Source organism: Toxotes jaculatrix, chromosome 15, assembly GCF_017976425.1.
Source record: "Toxotes jaculatrix isolate fToxJac2 chromosome 15, fToxJac2.pri, whole genome shotgun sequence".
Taxonomy (NCBI): domain Eukaryota; kingdom Metazoa; phylum Chordata; class Actinopteri; family Toxotidae; genus Toxotes; species Toxotes jaculatrix.
Genome location: NC_054408.1, coordinates 25780015 through 25801552, shown reverse-complemented (window position 1 = coordinate 25801552; position 21538 = coordinate 25780015). Strand labels below are relative to the sequence as shown.

Below are 21538 nucleotides of genomic sequence, written 5' to 3'. Positions count from 1 at the left end.
CTACGGCTATTAATTTGACACAATGTTAAAATGGTGGCTCAGTTTACAGTAGAAATAAATTTCAGACATGAAGTCATTGGAAAATAAGTAAGGAAAAGGGTAGTTTGATACCCACTTGACATTCATCACGTGTTCATTTTCCAGACGCTATTGACATAATTTCATATTAATCACTGTATAGAACCAGTAAGATGTGTGATTACAAGTGAAAGTCAATCAAACTGCAGAATTGTTATGACAGATAGAGTGAATATGGACAGTGGAGGCAGCAGGAGAGCCCAGAGGAGTGTGGTGGCTTCTTGAAGGGTTGAAGGACTGGATGTCATGACTGCCCTCATTTGGATACTCACATGGCTGCCTCAGGTCCTGTCAGGTGAGTACACAGTCAGATAATGTTGTGCATCAGCCTTCCATATCCCCGAAACACAGTTGCACTAGAGGTGTTTCTCTTGAAGGCAGCACATTTTGTCCTCTTAAGCAAAGGCGTGCGAGACAAGGTATTTGACACAAGGCCCAATTTAAGTGAATGATCTTCCCCCTCAGGGACTCTTGGTCCAGATGGCAGGATTATAAAATATTGACAAATAAGCTGACCATCAGTTGACATTACAACACGTAGCACTGCAGTAATTCAGCTACATACAACAAACATAGTAGCACATTGGTTGTCTCTCACTGAAAAGAACAGGATTTTTTTTAAATAAGGAATGAGGCTCTATTGTGTATCCAAAAACCCTAATTTAGACTAAGCACAAGCCCCGTTTGTTGAAAAAGTACTGCACTGATTCAGCAAAGCAGTCCAATAACATCATGCTCACAATGGACAATGGAAGAAAAAGATACAGCAGAACAAGGGATATTGTTTTTTTATATTATTATTCCATACATTCATTCTTCTTGTGAAAACCTGGCATCTGTGTAACGCTTATCAGTACGATTTTGCTTATACAAAAATTAGTTACATAAAAGTGGAAATTTACTATCCACTATTCTAAAATTGTAGTTTTATTTATCAGATAAATTTACAATTAAGATGAAAGATCAAGATGGAATCGTGTTTAGATGTTCTATCTATGGAATGACAGATAGGAAAATGGAAGATTGGAAAACTATATTACTTAGGTAATACGGACAGAAATAGAGTTGGAAAATACTCCTACACCTACATTGAAGTCATGGGTGTGGCAGTATTTCGTCTTTACGGTAAAATGTGGAAAAAATAATGAAAGCGTGCGGACAAGACAGGCTATTTGGAAGCTGTGCAAGATGATAGTGAAACACAGCAGTTAACACAGCCAACATGAGCACTCTTCACCATAGTGCTGCACGATTAATCTAATCGCAATCGCAATCGCGATATCACGCTGTGCGATTACGTAACCGCATAAAAGACTGCGATTTGCGATTAAATGTAAACCAATGTGGAGTAATTGACGCCACATCCACACGCTGTGGGCAGCCGCAGGTGTGGTCACGTGACTACCCGGCTTTCAGCAAACAGTAGTGACTGACATGGAAGCTGAGGAGGAACACGATGGACGAGCTACGGAGCCCCTCTAGTGACATGGTCAAAAAAAATATTAAATTATGGCCACAAAGTAGCTATTACGTGCGCACGAAATACTAATTCGAGGCCACGTATTAGGTATAACGTGCGCACGAAATACTAATTTGTGGCCACGAAATAGGTATAATATGCGCGCAAGTAATACTATTAGTATTAGTTTCTGCAACCTGCAATAATCTGCGCACGGGGCAGGTCGTAGTGACGGTGCGCTCGATTTGCTTACCCAGTTGTCCAGGAATGATATTAATAGTATTAGGCGACCCTGAGCAGCAAGACGTGCAGTGTAAAACCTGCAAAGCTAAAGTCGCTACGTCCCGAGGTAATACGAACAATCTCTATCAACATTTGAGACAACACAGGGAAAAATTCGACGAGCGCATGCAAATAAAAGCCCAACCAAGTAACGTGAAAGATAAAACTGAAAACCGCCTGAAAGAACCACAACGTACAATCGCGGATGCATTTTGAAAATATTTATTTATTTTTTAATATTTTAACTTTTGATATTAAGTTATTTGGAACAGTCTATAATCTTCAGGTTTTGTATTTTTTTGTGTCTCATTATTGTATGTGTTGTCCTTGATATTCAAGCAAGTGGACTCATGACACCATTCATTTATAATATCGTAATCGCAATCGCAAATCGCAATATTGTCCACAATAATCGCAATCGCACATTTTCCTCAAATCGTGCAGCACTACTTCACCACCGTTAATATGAAGACCTGACAAAGGAAAAGGACAGACAGAAAAAACTGCCACAGGAACAACCAACCTTCTGAAATCCTTTTCTACCCGTCCTCCACAAACCAGCTAACTGAAGAAATAACAAAAGCAACTGATAACATTACTTCAACCAACCATCAGCCATTTTCTGAAGTTGAAAGCAAGGCCGCACCCTCTGAATCTCTATGCATCACTACATCTGCAGTACTCTGATGCGTTAAATGGGTGGAGTTCACTCTGGCATGTCACTGAATTATGCAGCATGACTGAGCACAGAATAACACATACGTCACTGGTTGTGTATGTCTGTAAGGAGTTCTGCCATAAAAGTGAGATTTTTATCCACTTTTTTATTCCACGGTGTTAAATTCTCATGCTTTTACCACAGCGTTTTAAGAAGGTAATAAGATTTTAGTCATCTGTCTCTTGGATTTTAAGTTATAAGCTTCCTGGGCATGGGGCTGGCTAGCCAACTGATTTGGTTCGGTCCACGTACTGGGTGTGTGTCAGTACAGTTTGAAAAGCTACTCCATGCCGGGAAAACAGTGGAACAGCTGTAGCCCAGGAGGTAGAGAAGGTCATCCAATCAGAAGGTTGGTGGTTTGATCCCTGGCTCCTCCAGGCTGCATCTGTAAGTGTCTTTGAGAAAGGTACAGAACCCTGAATTGCCCCCAATGTATCATCAGTATGAAAGTGTGTACAGAAAAGTTTCCTGACATCATTAAATCCCACATGGAGACTGAATCATTATCCACCACAACATTCCAAAACAGCAGTGACCTCCTCAGTTTTTTCAACACTGTAAAAACTGTCCCACCATAGTGTTTTGTTACATTGTGTTTGTATGAAAAGTGCTATACAAATACTGTCTGGCTGATTGATTGATTCACTTAGAATATTATCAATAAGTCAGATAACTCATGATTTTGTCTCTAAGCAAACAGTAGGAGAAGTAACTTAGGTACATATCAAATTGAAATCTGTTATATTTGCATTTCCATGTTAATGTCCAGTTTGTTTGTATTCTAGCTATGAGTGAACTGCCCCACCCTGTCAACATTACCCTGAACTCAGACCACTTCATTCATATCTTGAAATGGCAGCCGGGACCAGGGACACCCACTGGAGTCTACTACCAAGTCGCTGTAAACACAGACAAGTGGGTTTTATCTGTGTTTGTGTTTTAAATTGTTTTATGTTTGTGTGTATGCCAACAATGTCCTGGGGAATCTTTCTAGCATCAGTCAGATACAGTCCTTCTGCTGCAGACACTTTACACTTGGGTTACAAAGGGAAAAAGATTACGATCACACAAAGAGGCACTCACAGACACACACACCTAAAGATGTTTGAAAGAGCTGTCAGTTACAGAGAAGTGTGCTGAGTTGAACTACTATGTCTCTAGTGCACAACGCAGGTTAGAACAGGTGTTTAATGAGCAAGCCTCCATGTCACACCTAGCCACAATAGAGACAGAGATCGGCCGCACGTCATAGATCCATATTAAGTCTTTTTCTGTTCTGCTCAGTTCATCTACAGTGGGAGGGATACATCAACAGCTGATGCTTGACCATGTCCTGCATGTGCTTTATGATAAATGCATTTTAACATGTAGGCAGTGGTAGGCCTTTGATGTGAAACCACAAGTGCTGACAGTCACCTCAGCAGTCAGCTAACATTCACTAATACTCACTCGCCTGTGGAACTTAAATCTTCTGTACATTTTGTTGCAGAAGATTTAAAAAAGCTTTTGGTTCATTTCACCCTCTTAAGTGTGCTGCTTTCGCTCCTCTCTGGTCCTGTAGGGGATCATCCTGGATGCCAGCAGCTGGCTGCGAGCGTGTCCAGCACCCACTGGTTTGCAACCTAACAGATGCTTTCTCTGACCCGAGAAAAGTCTACTTCATCCAGCTTACGGCGCGTCTGGAAGCACAGGTCTCACAAGAAGTCATCTACAAAGAATTTAATCCTATCACACACAGTAAGTGGTGCTCCATTGAAACTAGATGAGGTTAAAGAGATGCCAAACGGTCCTACCATGTCATGCTCTGAATAGGATATTGCCACTACAACTTATAAAGAAAAAACACAAATTTCTCTTTGCCCAGTTAGCTCTGAGAGCACTGTCACAGGCCTGCTTGACTGCATGTGTTGTCTCCGCTGTGGTTGAGTACAGCACACGCTGAGTGAACTTGTGAATTGATTGATTGTATACATGAAAACCTTTTTCAACAATGCAAAATACGTGTCCCTTGTTTTGTTTTTTTTTGAGGAACTTTTTTCATAAAAGTTGAAAATGATTTTTTTTTGATAGTGAGTATGGAACTCTCCTGAGACTAACAGTAAGACTAACAGCAGACCATTGTAGATGATGGTCATTAAGATAACACTTTGCAGCCCTGAACAGCTATGTTAGTGCATGGCACAGAACTGAAAATGGGATGTAAACCTGGCTTTACTATCTGACCTAACTCACCCTACTGTTTCTCTGATATGAAGTGTTTCAGTTCAAGTTACAAGAGACTTTTATTCAACTAGGAAATTGTGCATCACGAGTTAACATTTTTACTGTTAAATGGTACCCACATTCATGAGCTTCAGTAAAAGGCTGTACTGAACATCTTATGAGTACTGTTTGTGTAGATATGTATATTACTGGTCAAAGGTAATACACTGAAGAAGTAATCAATATCAGTCATTGAATCTTTTTGTTGAACTGAGTTGAATCTAAATGTTTGGACTCATCCAGCAGATGAAAACACTCACCTTCTCTCTACACTTGAAATCAATCAATCATTCATTCAATCAATCAATCAATCAGTCAATCAATCAACCAACCAATCAACCAACCAACCAACCAACCAACCAACCAATCAATCAATCAATCATCAATCAAGTTTGCCCAACTTCCACCTTGTGGCCAGTTCATCCCAAACCAGCTTCATCATGTGAAGCCACTGTCTTGTTACTGGTCTTCTAATGTTCTGTGTCATGATCTTGCTTTAGGATGAAGTCTTCTTTGTTCCTGCCTTGTCCTCTCCACCGTGAGAGCAATATACAGTCCTACTTTCTGCAGCACAGTATTGTCCTGAAGATGCATCAGAGGGTGTAGTAACACACTTTGTTCCATCACTGTCTTTGTTCAGACAGAGGATTTTGGAAGTCACCTAAAGTTGACTTGTAGGAATTGTTTGCTGCAGGACAGTGGAAGTGATGCAGTTTCTTCAGTGCTGAAAAATCTTGTTTTCTATCACATCTACAGGATGTTTCACTTTTTGGTGTCCTAAACTTTTTTTTTGTCTCGTCGTTTCAAAACCAAACCTGAAATGATCTAGTGTGAAATTTAAGGAATCACGCTCAGCTCAGTGGTCGAAAGCTTATTCTGCTTCAAGCAAGATCACAACCTCAGGGTCCTCCTAAAAGATACTAAACTACTTTATATTCCAAATTTAGGTGGGAGATCAGGCAATAAGAGCCACAGCTGAGGGGATCCTTATCCTTCTTCAGTAACAGTGTTATTGGAGCTTCGTAAAGCATTGGCGGAAAGGAATTATTTTTCAAGGACTTCCTAAATACAGATTACAAAAGCAGGATGAGGACATTAGAAAATGCCGAGGAGTTTTCCTCTGTCCTTTTCCAGCTCCTCCCTAAGACTGCAAATCTGTTGTCCTTTGAAAAAAGTATCAAACAGGCTTCAGTCCCGAGCAGAGTTAGAGGAATTACAAAATACAGCACAGTTACTGATCTCACACTGGTTCACAGTAACCTTCCTGGAAGTGTTCTTTATAAGGGTCTTGAAATGGACTGTTAGCATTATATTTGAGAAATGTTGTGTCTGTTGGGTGGAGAAAACATCATGCATCACATATGACTGAGAATGAACTGAATTATTAAGGAGGATTTAGAAGTGGAGAGATTAACTTTAGAGGACCTGTTCAAGGCTGCTAACATGATGAACTTAAAATCTCTCCCCAATACGACCTAAACTCGGGATAGAGGTTAAGAGAGAAGACATACATTTTGCATCATCCCAGTTAGGTGCATAAACATTGACCAGAACAGGATGGGAGCCAAAGATTGTGCCCAACATTGTGATAGCTGAGTGATAAATCAGGCCTCCCAGTCCCTCTGCAGCTGAGAATGCTCCTTGAGCCTCAGCTGTGTTTCCTGCCAAAAAGACAGATCAGCTTTTAAGTTAAGCGAGTCAGTATTTTTTCGCACTTGACCAGGTTATTGGCTCCTCTAACATTCCACAACACAAAGTTATTGACAGTGGTTCTATCCACCAAAGCAAGAGGTGGTTATTGACAGCGGCTCTATCCACCAAAGCAAGAGGTGAGGCATAAGGAGTAATTACCGGACTGCTGGATCAGGCTTTTAGAGGATAACATAATAAACTCTGAAATGAAATGAAAGCAAAAGCTACGGACTTGAAACATATAACCTTAACTTTAGCAACCACACCAACATACCCACTTACCCCAGACAGTACTTTCCCAAGAGCAGTTACCTGAGGCTGGGTGAAGTGCAAAAAGCCCACAGTCCATTTACAGCCTGTTTAAGCCAGATGGAGGGTCTCTGAATGTATCAGATATTACAGTAATATCCTATAACACAGAATGTCTCATAGATCATAGATCATTTTTGTCAGCTGTTTGTTCCTTGTAAATTACGTGACAATCCTGTCGAGTGATTCTGTCATGTGATGGAAATTTGCGTTTGTGTAACTGAAGTATCTCTTCTGTCACTCTGTCTTTGTCGTGCAGCTAAACTGGACCTGCCACTGCTGACTGTGACACCCTGTGGCAGAAATATATGTGTACACCTTCAGCCTCCCATGGAACACCTAAGGACGATCTATGACAGTTTTCAATACACACTCAAGATCGAGAGCAGCAGTACTGATAAAATCCAGGTACTGTACATGGACTGACAGAGTGGTTTACTGACACTGATTCATCCACTTGTGACACCATAACTAACAGGATTAAGTGGGCATTTAAAATAGAATTGCTTAAAATATGCAATGGTCTGTGTTGATGTGGGCATGATGCTGTAGTTACAGGTAAGAAGATGCCATCCATTGAGTTTGTCCAGCACACCCATGAGTTTTAAGGCATATCAGACGCTAATGCTAATGTAAAAAACACTGTGTTTACTGTGAGTTTAGTTCTTATGCAATATGCCCATACTGCACCTACTGCATAAATTACCACCACAGTCTCAAAATATGACTTCCTGTGGTTTAATCAATGGGAGTAATAGATTACTTGTGATGTTGTTTCCTCTGAGTCTTGTACTAATCTAACATTGGTCTCTGTGTGCAGTTCAGGGACACAAAAAGTCTGACAAAATATATTCTGGAGGATCTGGCCCCTGGCAGAGAGTACTGTGTCTCAGTCTGCATCTCGGATAGCCTGGAGTCCAAAAAGTCCAACTACAGCCAACCTGTCTGTACTTTCACCCTTGGCATCTTTTCTGCAGGTATTCTTTGGACACACACATGTTATCAGTTATCCTGGCTGACTTGGCCTCAGGTCACGTATCATAGCGAATGCTAGACTTCGCAGTTTGGATGTTAAGTGTTAACGTTTTTTCCATGGAGTCTAATGTTAGCTATCATAGTTGTTATTCCAAATACCACTTGTATAATGTTACTAATGTTACCATTTTTCTGATGATTACAATAAGCTGAGCCCCTCAGCTAAATTGCCAGATTAATGTTAACTTTAGCTCCTGATGGTTCCATTTTCTTTATGCTAAGATAATATCAGCAAGCAATATACTGTCAGAACCATGACATAATTGCTTTTGGATTTGTTTTGGAACATGAGGCTAATCCACGAGACAACGCTGTAGACAGTTAAACTGAATGGAACGACAACAGAAGCTGAATTGAAATTACGTTTTTTAAATGTCATATTTAAACCCTGTTTACCAAACAGCAGTTGTAATAGGTGTAAAGAGCAAAGCCCTGCCCCAAAGACAAAATGTGTTATTGTTCTTAACAGTGAACACAAGTTGTTTGTGTTTTGAATGATTTCATTTACTTATTTGTGGTGAGCAAATGAAGCCTCATTGGAAACATCCGTTCAGAGTCAAGCTCACCTAAGAGGCTGTGAAAACAGAGCTCAGCAAACTTTCATCTCCAGCACAAAGAAAAACAGACGAGTGAAGGAGGTGCTGCTTTTTCACTGCTTTTTCATCTTTACTAGTTAACGATAACTAGGTAGAAAAAATTCTTTAATTCTCTGTGTCAGTCAGAGGCTGCAGGCGGCTACCAACAACTTTTAAGGTGTAATGTTTCCTTAGATGTTACTCAATGCTTAAGTAGACATTGTGAGTGAATCAATACACATTAAATGTTAATATGACAATCTGATCATTCCATTAGTTTTTATTGGCTCCTGTATGACAGAAGCTTTGGTGATGATTGGCTCTTCATCTGATAAAGATAAATCAATTTAATCTGGATCATGTGAACTGTGAATACTCCGTTTCCTCACTTGGAGAAAAAAAGTGGCAGAGCCTCGTTCCTCTGACAGACTGGGCTTGATCCTCTGTGTGTTCCAGTCAAACCAAATCACCCAAGCTGTCTGATGTACTACTGATGTATCTCTATGGGCTTTTCAAAAACGTCAGATGGCGTGGACAAAGACAGCTCACACCATCTGTACGACTTGTGTTTGTTTACAATGAGTACATACGTCCTCTTGCACAGAGGACGTCAGGTGAGCAGGCTGTCCTTCAGTGTGGCACCGGTCTTCACCACCATTTTCAACCTGTCCCTGTCACAGACCATCATCCCTGTCCCCAAGAAATTAGCCCCAGACAGCCTCAATGACTACTGCTCGGTGGCACTCACTCCCATCATTATGAAGTGGCTGGTCCTCCACCATATCAAAGACTGCCTCCCCCCATTCATCGGCCCTCATCAGTTTGCCTACAGGGCAAACAGATCGACAGAGGACGCCATAGCCATCACCCTACACACTGCGCTGAGCCACCTAGAGCTTTGAGGGAACTACATAAGGATGCTCTTTGTGGGCTATCGCTTGACGTTTAACACCATCATCCCGGGCATCCTAGTGAGGAAGCTGTCTGACCTAGGTCTCCCTCCACTCACCTGCTCCTGGGTCAATGACTTCCTCACCAACCGACCACAGGGGTGGGGAGGCAGGTCCTGTAATGCCTCTGTACTGTGGACTGTACCCCAGTCCACCAGAACAACACCATTGTGAAGTTTGCTGATGACACCACAGTGGTGGGACTGATCTCTGGGGGGGATGAGTCAGCCTACAGGGATGAAGTCCTCAAACTGACATTGTGGTGTTCAGCCAACAGCCTGACACTGAACACCACGAAAACCAAGGAAATCATCCTGGACTTCAGGAAATTCAGAGAGGACCCAGCCCCCCTCTTCATAAATGGCAACTGTGTGCAGAGGGTCCAGTCATTTAGCTTCCTGGGCACCCTGATCTCGGCTGACCTCTCCTGGACCGAAAACACCACAGCAGTCGCCAAGAAGGCCCAGAAACATCTGCACTTCCTGAGGGTGCTCAGGAGGAACAGGGTGGGGAAGAGGCTTCTGCTGATCTTCTACCGCTCCTCTGTGGAAAGCATCCTGTCCTACTGCATCTCGGTGTGGTACTCCAGCTGCACTAAGGCAGACAGGAAAAGGCTACAGAGGATCATTAACACAGCAAAGAAGATTGTCGGCTGCCCTTTTCCCTCCTTGAAGGATATTTTCACCACCCGCTGCCTCAGGAAAGCCACAGCCATCCTAAAGGACACTTCACACCCTGGCTCTCACCTGTTTGAGCTGCTCTGGCAGGCGACTCAGGGCAACCAGAACCAGGACAAACCGCCTCAAGGACAGTTTTTTCCCCAGTGCCATCAGGCTGCTAAATGATCATAATATGCAATAAAAAATCAAACTTGAACTCATATGTGCAATATACATCACTGTGCAATATTTTTCAACCACAAAGTGCGCAATGTGGGAAAATTTTTATTTCTTTCTTTTCTTCATTTTAGCTGCTCTTGTACATACATGTATATACTCTTTTTACTTCATATTTTTATCTTTATATATATATTTTTTCTTTTCTTTTTGTATTTTGTATTACACACAAGCACCTTAGAGGGAAGTGCCACCGTAATTTTGTTGGACATTGTTCAATGACAAAATCTATTCTAATACCAGGTCTGAGCAGGGCCTGTGTTACCTTTTGCACCCCTGTTTAGTCTGTACATGATGGGGTGTGATATACTTGTTATTAATGTTATTACAAAAACTGATTTTCGGTATTTGTTAAATTGATTCAGTCTCAGATTACATCACCTCCTTGTTCCTCCTCACTTTGCAGTTTGACTCAGGTGCCTGTCAGACTGAGCTTCACTCTGTCAATCTGAGTGGCATATTAACGACACACCAGCAGTACACAACACATTAATATGACAGTTCTGGCTACCTGACATTCGTGTAATCTCAGGACACTCATCAACCCCTCTGAGCTTTTATTGCTTTCCAATACCATGAACTTGTGTCTTCATCTCTGTCTGGAGGAAACCAGGTCCTTGATGTGTTTCAGTCACTGCTTCAAAACACATCCAGTTAAAGTCAAGTTGTTTCATCTCAGTATAATAACCTGCTCTTTAGTGAAAGCTTCTTTATTTTTTTAACCTTTTTCCCAAAATAATTTTCAAGATGTGTCTCTTTTTGTTCTTGTGACCCCGTCTCCTCTCTGTAGACCCATGGATCTCAGTCGTGCTCTGTTTGTTGGTGATATTCAGTTTGGTCGTCTTGGCCCTGCTGTTCTTCACTGGTTTCATCTGTCTGAAAGGGAGGCCACTACCAGAGGTTCTGGTAGGTAAAATTTACATCTGTTTTGTATAAAGTAGTAGGTGGTAGTGAAATACAAGCAGTGCTAATGGTACAAGTGCTTGGAAGGTACATCACAAATGATGATCCCATCTCTGACTTAATATTTAGGCCTTAAACCCCTTAAGATTCCTGCCAAATTTGCCAAAAACACCTGTCAAAAACATACCCAAATTAAGTTAAAAGCTGTTCTTGAGCCCTTAGGAGTACATTCAAACGTTTGGTCTCTTTGTGAAGGTAACACTCTGAAGTTTTTATTTCAGCAGTCTGATGTACTGTAATTGTAACAGGTATTAAACACAGAAAATAGTAAAAACTGTAAAAATTTTTTCCTTGCCTGGATTTTTTATGTAAAAACGCATCTCTCAATAACCTGGGCTTGTAGGTATGGATTAGATGATAAAGTAGTTCTTTAGACTGAAGTCCTACCCATTCCATGTTCAAATTTCATAGTAATTGTACAAAAAAATTGCACAGGTTTTTCTGTGGTTATGTCTAGGCCTTCTCTAGAGTGTCCAAAATGGGCACTTTGGATAGCTCTTGGGCACGCCAGGATAAAAAAGGGTATAACTCCTGAATGCTTCAACATACAGACATCAATGAGGTCTCTAATGAAAGGTGACGCTTAGAGGAATCATATTCCATATTCAAAAGTTTGAGTTATGGAAGAAAAAACACATTGCTCATTATTCTATTGAAACTAAACACATGCATTATAAGAAAGAGTCAGAACAAGTGCTATGGTCAGAAAACAACACCTTTATGTGAATGAAACACACACAACTATTCACTGCGGTCAAGCCAGCCGCCTCTCCTATTTCCGAAGTCAAGCCAGCCGTTCCAACATTTCAAGTGCTCCCGTGTTACAGACTTTACGGAAAATAGACGGATGAGGTTGAGAAAGTCAGCGTTAGGATGCTACAGCGTGGACCAACTTCCGGTTTTCAAAATAAAAATGTGGGTTAAATGTGGGTTGGTTTTAAAAAGCTATTGAGCTAAAATGCTAATATTTACATTAAAAAATTAATATAAAATGTCAGGAAAGTAAAAATTGAAAAAAAAGGGTGTATCTCAACCAGCCAGTGTAGTACTATGATCCTGCACTGATTTGGAGTCATTAGGTCACATGACCTGGAAGCTATTGAGCAAAAATGCCAATATTTACATTTAAAAAATTATTAAAAATCTCAGGAATGTTAAAATGGAAGAAAAAAAGGTGTATCTCAACCAGCCAATGTAGTACTATGATCCTGCACTGATTTGGAGTCATTAGGTCACATGACCTGAAAGCTATTGAGCTAAAATGCTAATATTTACATTAAAAAATTAATACAAAATGTCAGGAATGTTAAAATGGAATAAAAAAAGGTGTATCTCAACCAGCCAGTGTAGTACTATGATTCTGCACTGATTTGGTGTCATTAGGTCACATGACCTGGAAGCTATTGAGCAAAAATGTTAATATTTACATTAAGACATTTATATAAAATGTCAGGAAAGTAAAAATTGAATAAAAAAAGGTGTATCTCAACCAGCCAGTGTAGTACTATGATTCTGCACTGATTTGGTGTCATTAGGTCACATGACCTGGAAGCTATTGAGCAAAAATGCCAATATTTACATTTAAAAAATTATTAAAAATCTCAGGAATGTTAAAATGGAAGAAAAAAAGGTGTATCTCAACCAGCCAGGTCATGTGACCAAATGACTCCAAATCAGTGCAAGATCATAGTACTACACTGGCTGGTTGAGATACACCTTTTTTATTCCATTTTAACATTCCTGAGATTTAAAAAAAAAAAAATTAATGCAAATATTAGTATTTTAGCTCAATAGCTTTCAGGTCATGTGACCTAATGACTCCAAATCAGTGCAGGATCATAGTACTACATTGGCTGGTTGAGATACACCTTTTTTTCTTCCATTTTAACATTCCTGAGATTTTTAATAATTTTTTAAATGTAAATATTGGCATTTTTGCTCAATAGCTTCCAGGTCATGTGACCTAATGACACCAAATCAGTGCAGAATCAAAGTGCTACACTGGCTGGTTGTGATACACCTTTTTTTATTCAATTTTTACTTTCCTGACATTTTATATTAAGTTTTTAATGTAAATATTAGCATTTTAGCTCAATAGCTTCCAGGTCATGTGACCTAATGACTCCAAATCAGTGCAGGATCATAGTACTACATTGGCTGGTTGAGATACACCTTTTTTTCTCCCATTTTAACATTCCTGAGATTTTTAATAATTTTTTAAATGTAAATATTAGCATTTTAGCTCAATAGCTTCCAGGTCATGTGACCTAATGACTCCAAATCAGTGCAGGATCATAGTACTACATTGGCTGGTTGAGATACACCTTTTTTTCTCCCATTTTAACATTCCTGAGATTTTTAATAATTTTTTAATGTAAATATTAGCATTTTAGCTCAATAGCTTCCAGGTCATGTGACCTAATGACTCCAAATCAGTGCAGGATGATAGTACTACACTGGCTGGTTGAGATACACCTTTTTCTCTTCCATTTTAACATTTCTGAGATTTTATATTAATTTTTTAATGTCAATATTAGCATTTTAGCTCAATAGCTTCCAGGTCATGTAACCAAATGACTCCAAATCAGTGCAAGATCATAGTACTACACTGGCTGGTTGAGATACACCTTTTTTTCTCCCATTTTAACATTCCTGAGATTTTTAATAATTTTTTAAATGTAAATATTAGCATTTTAGCTCAATAGCTTCCAGGTCATGTGACCTAATGACTCCAAATCAGTGCAGGATCATAGTACTACATTGGCTGGTTGAGATACACCTTTTTTTCTCCCATTTTAACATTCCTGAGATTTTTAATAATTTTTTAAATGTAAATATTAGCATTTTAGCTCAATAGCTTCCAGGTCATCTGACCTAATGACTCCAAATCAGTGCAGAATCAAAGTACTACATTGGCTGGTTGAGATACACCTTTTTTTCTCCCATTTTAACATTCCTGAGATTTTATATTAATTTTTTAATGTAAATATTAGCATTTTAGCTCAATAGCTTCCAGGTCATGTAACCAAATGACTCCAAATCAGTGCAAGATCATGTGTCGGTCGCGACCGAAATGGTTCTTAGGCTTATGGCTCTTTTAAGTGAACGATGGGATGAGTAAATGAGAAAATGAGTGACCGCAGGAAAATTAATTCATTTTACACGTAATTTTACATTATTTTGTTAATAAATTAATTAAAGCAAAAAAAAAAAATCTGCGGAACCCCTTGGGAGCCGAAAGAGCCGGCATTTTTTAGTGAGCCGAGCCATAAGAACCGTCTCACTACTGTTTTTACGCACGTACGCACGACTAGCTGGCATCCAATATGTGTTTACGCACGGTCTTGTAGCCCATCCTCCTTCCACAACCCCAACATGTGACACATCCCCCGTGACTATTAGATCAGATTCAGTGTAAGATATGATAGGCGAAAACGACAGGCGTAAGAGTAGGGTGATGTACTTTCACGTGATAGAGTCGCTCATTGGCTATTTCTCGCTATGGGCAGGCCATAGATCTTCCTGGATGGTCAAATGAGGTGTCAATCAAAAGCAGAGGGCAGGGACTACAAATCAAGCTCCATGGGATCAACTTTCAACACAAAACAAAGGCGACAAAAAGTAGAAAGAAGAAGAAATAGTGGGATATGTTTTCGAGTCAGAACGATACGATTGCAACTTTTGATCCTTTATGCACCTAAAAACATGTTTTTGATTGTATTATTCCGCTGGACGTGATTCTTTGGATATTTCCCGACAAAACAAGACCATTTTTGTTGTTGTTGCCCTGCGTGTTGAACCGCAGGGTGACTAGTGGAAAAATAAACACAATATGCGGCGACATTATTACTTTGATGTTTTTTACAAGATGGTTTAGTTGTACCTACAATTGTTGTTGTATATTGTTAAGGTTTATATCACTGAAAAGATAGGACTTTCAGCTTTCAAATGATGTGCTGCATGTGCACCACCTTAAATGTAGTAGTTATGTAGGTACAATAAAACACAGACATGTCCGAGAAATAGCATCTCAGAATCTTAAGGAGTTAATAAGCTGTAGATTTAAATATGTGTTTTTGGATCACTGCACTCACCATGAAGTTAAAAAGTATTTTCATTTCAGAAGCTATTTGGCATATTTTTCAGATAAGCCAAATGACTGATAATGAGCAAAAATGATTTGAGATGAAACACTGAGCCAGTGAAATAACAGATCATCCATTCTGAGCTGTGGCTTCCTGCAGGTGCCAGACAGACAAACTGTTCAAACTCTTCTTTTTTTTTTTTTGGTAACTGCACAGGTTCCTATATGAACATTTAAACAGGTGTTGCTCACTGTGATTATTCCTCCCGTTCATACTGGCCTTTAAAAGATCCCTTCCTAACAGGCTTACATTGTAGTGATGGGGGGATAAAAGTGTATGTCAATGTTTATCTGAAGCTAATATGAGACTTCAGCGGTCTTTGTGAATTCGGTCAAGTGGATATCTCCCAGTGTTTTTCAGCAACTCCAGAGTAGAAGAGAGTCCAGCCTCTCTCAGGGAGTTTGGTTCCAGAGCCCAGGCTTGGCATGGAGGTGAGCCCGACTATTTTTAGTCTGTACCTCTCGACCTCCCGCTCAGGCTCCCCCCCCCCTCCCCCCCCCCCCCCCCCCAAGATGACTTCTCCTGCGGGTGGTGGGTCCACAGAAGGACAGCCCCTCGTCGGGCTTTGCCGGCCACCAGGGGCTTGCATGCATGCCCCAATCCCAGGCCTGGAGCCCCGGCTGCGCCATACCTGGCGACATAACTGGCCTTGTTCCATTTCTAATCATAGGAGGCTTCTGAACCGCTCTTAGTCTGGCCCATCCCCAGGACCTGTTTGCCTTGGGAGACCCTACCAAGGCATTTAGCCCCAACAACATAGCTCTTAGGATCATTCAGGTACTCAAACCCCTCCACCACGTTAAGGTGGTGATTCAAGGAGAGGTTATGAAGAAGTTTGGAGGAAAAGGCTGCAACTTTGTCTGACATGGATGGCTGAAGCCTCAACAACCTCAGATAAAGTTTCAGTACATTTTTCTCGGAAAGAGGAAGTGAAGCTTGTCCTGCATCAATTAGACTGATGGTGCACTAGGAAGGGATCTGTTGATGTAGTATGAATTAAAATATGAACAGAGGGAATGATCACAACAAGCAATACCTGTTTCAGTTCATATGGGCACCTGGCTGTGGTTTTCAGTTGTGAACCTATCCTTTAAAGGCCCTGCAGACTGAAGCTGAGCATCACACAGTCCTGAGAAGAGGTTTTTGTAGTTGATTTGAAAGTCAAAGTGAAAACATGTGGGTTAAACATCAACAAGGCTTTAAAAACATAAACTGATATTACACAGTGTCTTGTATTGTCTGTTCCGACTTCTGCATATGCAGCACAATGAATACCTACAATGTCAGGGAAACCACAGTTAAAAGTCCCCCTCCACTCAAACATGTCTTTCAGTTAGTGTTACTTTTCATAGATGTTTGAGCTGAAAGAGGGAAGTTGCTCTGTGCTCAGTGTGAGACGTGGCTGTACAAGACGATTTTGTGACATCAGAGCTGGTTTGGAAGCCACTCGTTACACATGCACTGAAAAAATGGTGGGAGACATCTTGTATCCAGCAGCTCAACTTTTAAAATATGAAACATATTTTTTAACTTTTTTTGGTTTACTACATAATTCCACGTGTTATTTCTTAATTAATCTACAATGCAGAAAACCATGTGTGTGCCCACATGTTTGACTACTGTTGTCCACTATATGCATATACATAGATTCAGGATTTTTCAGTGAGGTAGAGTGGATGTGATTATAAGAATTTTTAACAAGGCAACTGAACTTTTTGTGACTCAAAATAAGTATTATTTAAAGCAGAGTGTTTTTCAATGTCCTAAAACATGCCTGCAGTGAATGTTTAAGCATTTTTATTAAAGAGTTCTGTGCATCAGTGCCAGATTATTTAATATAAAATTACAGTGTGTGTGTGTGTATATATATATATATATATATATATAAAATGCTCAATAACCAGCACATCAGATCTATATCCAGATGTGTGGGAATAGAATTCAAGATTCAAGATTCAAGAGTCTTTATTGTCATTATGCAAGCATAACGAAATTTTTCAGGGAATCTCGGCTTAAAGGCACATGTGAATAATAACATAAATACTTAAAAAAGAACACTTGTGAAAATATAAACACAAAGTAAGTAAAGTAAAGTAATAAAGTGCAGCTTAGTGCGGTCCAGTGTATGGAGTGCTGTCAGTGTTGATTGTCTTCTGTGTGGTTGTCACCAGGGATGTGTGTGTGTGTGTGTGTGTGTGTGTGTGTGTGTGTCTGTCTGTCTGTCTGTCTGTCTGTCTGTCTGTCTGGGTGTGAGTGTGTGTGTGAGAAGGTGGGTGTATTGGCTGGAGGGGGGAGGGTGCCTGTGTGAGGGTTCTGTAGGGGGGTTGAGTGTTTCACTGCGGGGGGGCTATTGCTTTTACAGCTCTGGGGAAGAATCTGTCTCTGAGTCTGTTTGTGCTTGTTTTAATGTTCCTGTACCGCTTTCCTGATGGAAGCGGTACAAACAGTGAATTGCCTGGGTGGGTGGGATCGGTCGCAATGCGTCTGGCCCTTTTCTGGACTCGGGCAGTGTACACTGAGTCCAGATCTGGTAGACGACAGCCTACAATCCCCTGTGCTGTCCTCACCACCCGGGCTAAGTCTTTCCTGTCCTGTGCTGTGCAGCTGCCATACCACACTGTCACACTGAGACACAGGATGCTTTCGATCGTGGCCCTGTAAAAGTTTGTAGAATAGAATACGGCATAGAATATTAATCCAAAATTTATCTTAAGCAGAGTGGAGCATTAAACATAGTAATGTGTTAGAAATGGATAATTGTAGACAATAAACAGCAGCAGGTTGGTGGAGCCAGGACCACCGACAGAGAACATGCAGCTCCGGAGCCAGAGATACCTGCAGAAAGGTACAGAGAAAGAGAGACCAGACAGAAACAAGCACAGGACTACAGGAGAGAGAAGACACAGAGTTAATGACATGTAATAAAGGCTAATAAATGTGAGAGTGGGTCTGAGGAGAGAAAGAGAGAAGAGGTGTGCAGAGGATCATGTGGTGCAGCAAGTTAAGAGTGCGGCTTTGGACCGGCCTGAGATCGGAGGGTCGTGGGTTCGATCCCTCGATCAAGCGCATGATGGTGATGGTGGTCATGCTGTGGTGCCCCTGAGCAAGGCACCGATCCACCCGATCCACCCCAGCTCACTAGGTAGCCCCCTTGTGCATGCTTGTGTGTGTGTTTCCTTCACTTGGTGTGGGGGATCCCCAGGAGGGATAAATAAAGTAATTAAAAAAAAAACGTCCCCCAGCAGCCTAGGCCTATAGCAGCATAACTAAGGGATGGTTCATTTGCCTGAGCCAGCCCTTTTATGGGCTTTTTCCTTAACTGTAACAGTGTCTATAGAAATAATTGTAACTAACTATAGGTTTAGTCATTATAACCAAAACTTCTGTTGGGATAATATCAGCTCTTATGTCTGACTGACTGACTGATTGCAGGCAATTCACACTTAACTTTTTCTGAGCAAAGTGACAGGAAAGAACAACAGACTGAAACATATTTGAGCAAAACACACACACACACACACAGTTAACACATAACTCGAGTGAAATGTGGCATGGTTGTTGTTGTTCTGTGGTATAAGAGAAAAAAAGACAAGGGCAGACCGCTGCAGGGAACCTCACCATTTCCTCAGCAACAGGATGGTGTAGTTTGTCTTCTTAGAAAAGGTTTCACTGAACTGCCAGTAGAGCATGAGGTTAGATGATGTCTTTAGTAAATGTGAGTCCACATGTTTAGTGTTTGAGCACTATGTATGCATTTTATTGTTTTCTCACTTTATTTTTTGGTCAGTGTCTGTCATTGTAGATGCCACTGTAGATGATTTGTGTCAGACCCCAGCAGCAGGTCAGGAAAACTGTCACTTCAGTGATTTACTTTCCCAGCCAACCGTTCTACTGTGACAGAGTATGCAGCTGATTGGGGGGGGGGGGGGGGGGGGGGACACATTTCATTTGATTGTGGCTGGAGAATGATTTTAAGAACTTACCTTGAACCAGTCAGTGTTTAATACAGTACAAAACAGACAGGGTAATTAAGTGAGCATAATGAGCCTCAGATCTCTGCTCTTGGCTGACTGAACCTGACATGGTCTGCTGTTGTGGTTCATCCTCCTCAAGGTTGGCCGTGTTGCTCATTCTGAGAAGCTTTTCTGCTCAGCACAGTTGTAAAGAATGGTTATCTGAGTTAGTGTAGCCGTTCTGACCAGTCTGACCTCTGACCTCTCTCATCAACAAGGTGTTTCTGTCCTCAGAGCTGCTGCTTCACTGGATGCTTTTTGTTTCTGGCTCCATTCTTAGTTAAACTCAGAGACTGTTTGACCATTTTTTAATTCCTTTTAATTTACAGTATTAAATCATACAGTTTAGGTAAAATGTGCCATGGTTGTGGTTGTTTAGATGATAATGATTTGTGTTGTTCCTGTGCATAAAATTGCAGCAGAAATATGTATTTGCAAGACAGAGTGAAATAAATTATGATGTATCATGCCTCCAAGTTGCAGTGAATTTCTGCTGATGCAGGCTATTTAGCTTTGAGTTTCCCAGGCAAACTTGGCTTTGTTGTATATGTGTTGTGTGTATGCTGAAAGCACCTGTGGCTTTCTTCTTTGAAAAAATCACAGGACATCTTTGGAGGTCAAAGATGCAACTGCAGGGGAAACAAAAACAAACTCTGGCACTGTTTATAAATCTGTCCTGGAGTTTATGCAGGTGCAGTTAATACTAACGCTATAAGTAAGCCTAACAGCTCCCAGATCATTTTTTCTTTGGCAAGATGGCAAGAAGGTCATATTCACTACTTCAAGCACTTGACTATGTAATGTGCTCAGAGAGGTTTTTTCTGTGACTATACAAAAAAAGTAATGATAATGATAAAAAATATTGCTACTGCTAATTATTGACATATACTTAGCTGCAATGTTGGTTAAAAAATAAATCAGGTGACAAGTTTTGATTTATGCTTTTCTCCCTTTTCTCCCTTTATAAATCATTAGTATTATGTGATCTAACAGGCATTTAAAGGGTTAATATTTTGAATTTGAATGAAATTTTGGTTTTCATTACCAGGACTCATGCAAATGAAAAAAATCAAGTTGGTGAAAGTGGAAAAATCTTTTTATATATATTCATTTTATAGCATTTTGGGAATGGAAACAGGAGGCGGCCATTTTTGGCCACAAACAGGCTGAATGGTTAGTATTTTAAAAGCCACTAGATACTGTTCTCACTGTTCAGTTGGCAGTCACCAGTACCTTTTGAAACCTTGAGTTCATATCAGTATTTGCTTTATTTCATTACAGCCTGCGGTGATGTAGGAACTGATATGGATGTGGGCGTCGGTTACAGTTAACCTTTTATTATTCGCGGTGTTTGTCTTATGCAGGGGGATTTGAACACGCTTTTCTGTAAAATAGGGTGCGGTTTCATATTCCATTTTTAATTGCCTAAAGTCAGTCAGACTGGCAGTGAGATACAGAGGGACTTCCCCCTCATACAGGACTTGTATGTGGCTAATAAATGTCATATTTGGACGGGAACACAAGGCTTTTGGTTGCTCGCCCACAGTTTGTTTTCCAAAATACAGTTGAGCACCCTGCAGTTTGTGACATCGCACTTTCTTTAATATGATTCATTAACACTTCGACTGTTGGGAAAGACATTGCTTGATAGCACGTGGGGAAAAGAAACAGCTTCATTCTTGTTAAATGTCAGAACATATGCATACATGTTAACAGTTGTCAGTATAATGAAAAGTTGAGGTGAAGCTGTGATGACAACCAAATATACATTCTGGTGAAAAGCCTTTGAGCAAGACCCTGCATCCCTACTAGCTGGAGAATGTGCTGTTGCTGCTGTGATACAAAAAGTTTAGCTTTATGTATCAAGTGAGGTGTGTGTTTCAAGTGTGTAAAAATATACCAAGTTTACTGTATTTTCTTGAAAATTATAAAAATTGGTTGATTAATTTATTAGTCAGTTAATCATTTAAATTTTTTTATTTTTTTTTATTTACTTTATTGATCCCTCCTGGGGAAATGACTCATTGAATTTTACACCACAGCCATGGTAGGGGAGGCGCGTCTCCTTCACCACCACCGTATCAGGCCGGTCTAAAGCCTTATCACCTTAAATGACAGTGTCAAGTAAAAAACATGAAGATTTTCAGTTTTCAGTCTTTGA

At 40.4% G+C, this 21538-nt stretch overlaps 1 protein-coding gene across 2 annotated transcripts in view; it reads left to right on the top strand.

Annotated features, from left to right (window-relative positions):
- The window catches only part of LOC121194766 (interferon alpha/beta receptor 2-like), a 29479-nt gene that overhangs the window by 308 nt on the left and 7633 nt on the right, over positions 1 to 21538 (top strand). The window contains exons 2-7 of one of the 2 annotated variants that reach the window (XM_041057781.1): positions 246 to 373; positions 3323 to 3452; positions 4099 to 4274; positions 7060 to 7208; positions 7621 to 7777; positions 11047 to 11162. In XM_041057781.1, coding sequence (XP_040913715.1) covers positions 325 to 373; positions 3323 to 3452; positions 4099 to 4274; positions 7060 to 7208; positions 7621 to 7777; positions 11047 to 11162 — 777 coding nt within the window. In that variant the 5' untranslated portion in view covers positions 246 to 324. Of the gene's footprint in view, positions 1 to 241; positions 374 to 3322; positions 3453 to 4098; positions 4275 to 7059; positions 7209 to 7620; positions 7778 to 11046; positions 11163 to 21538 lie in introns of both variants that reach the window. The other variant, XM_041057780.1, reaches the window with a different exon arrangement.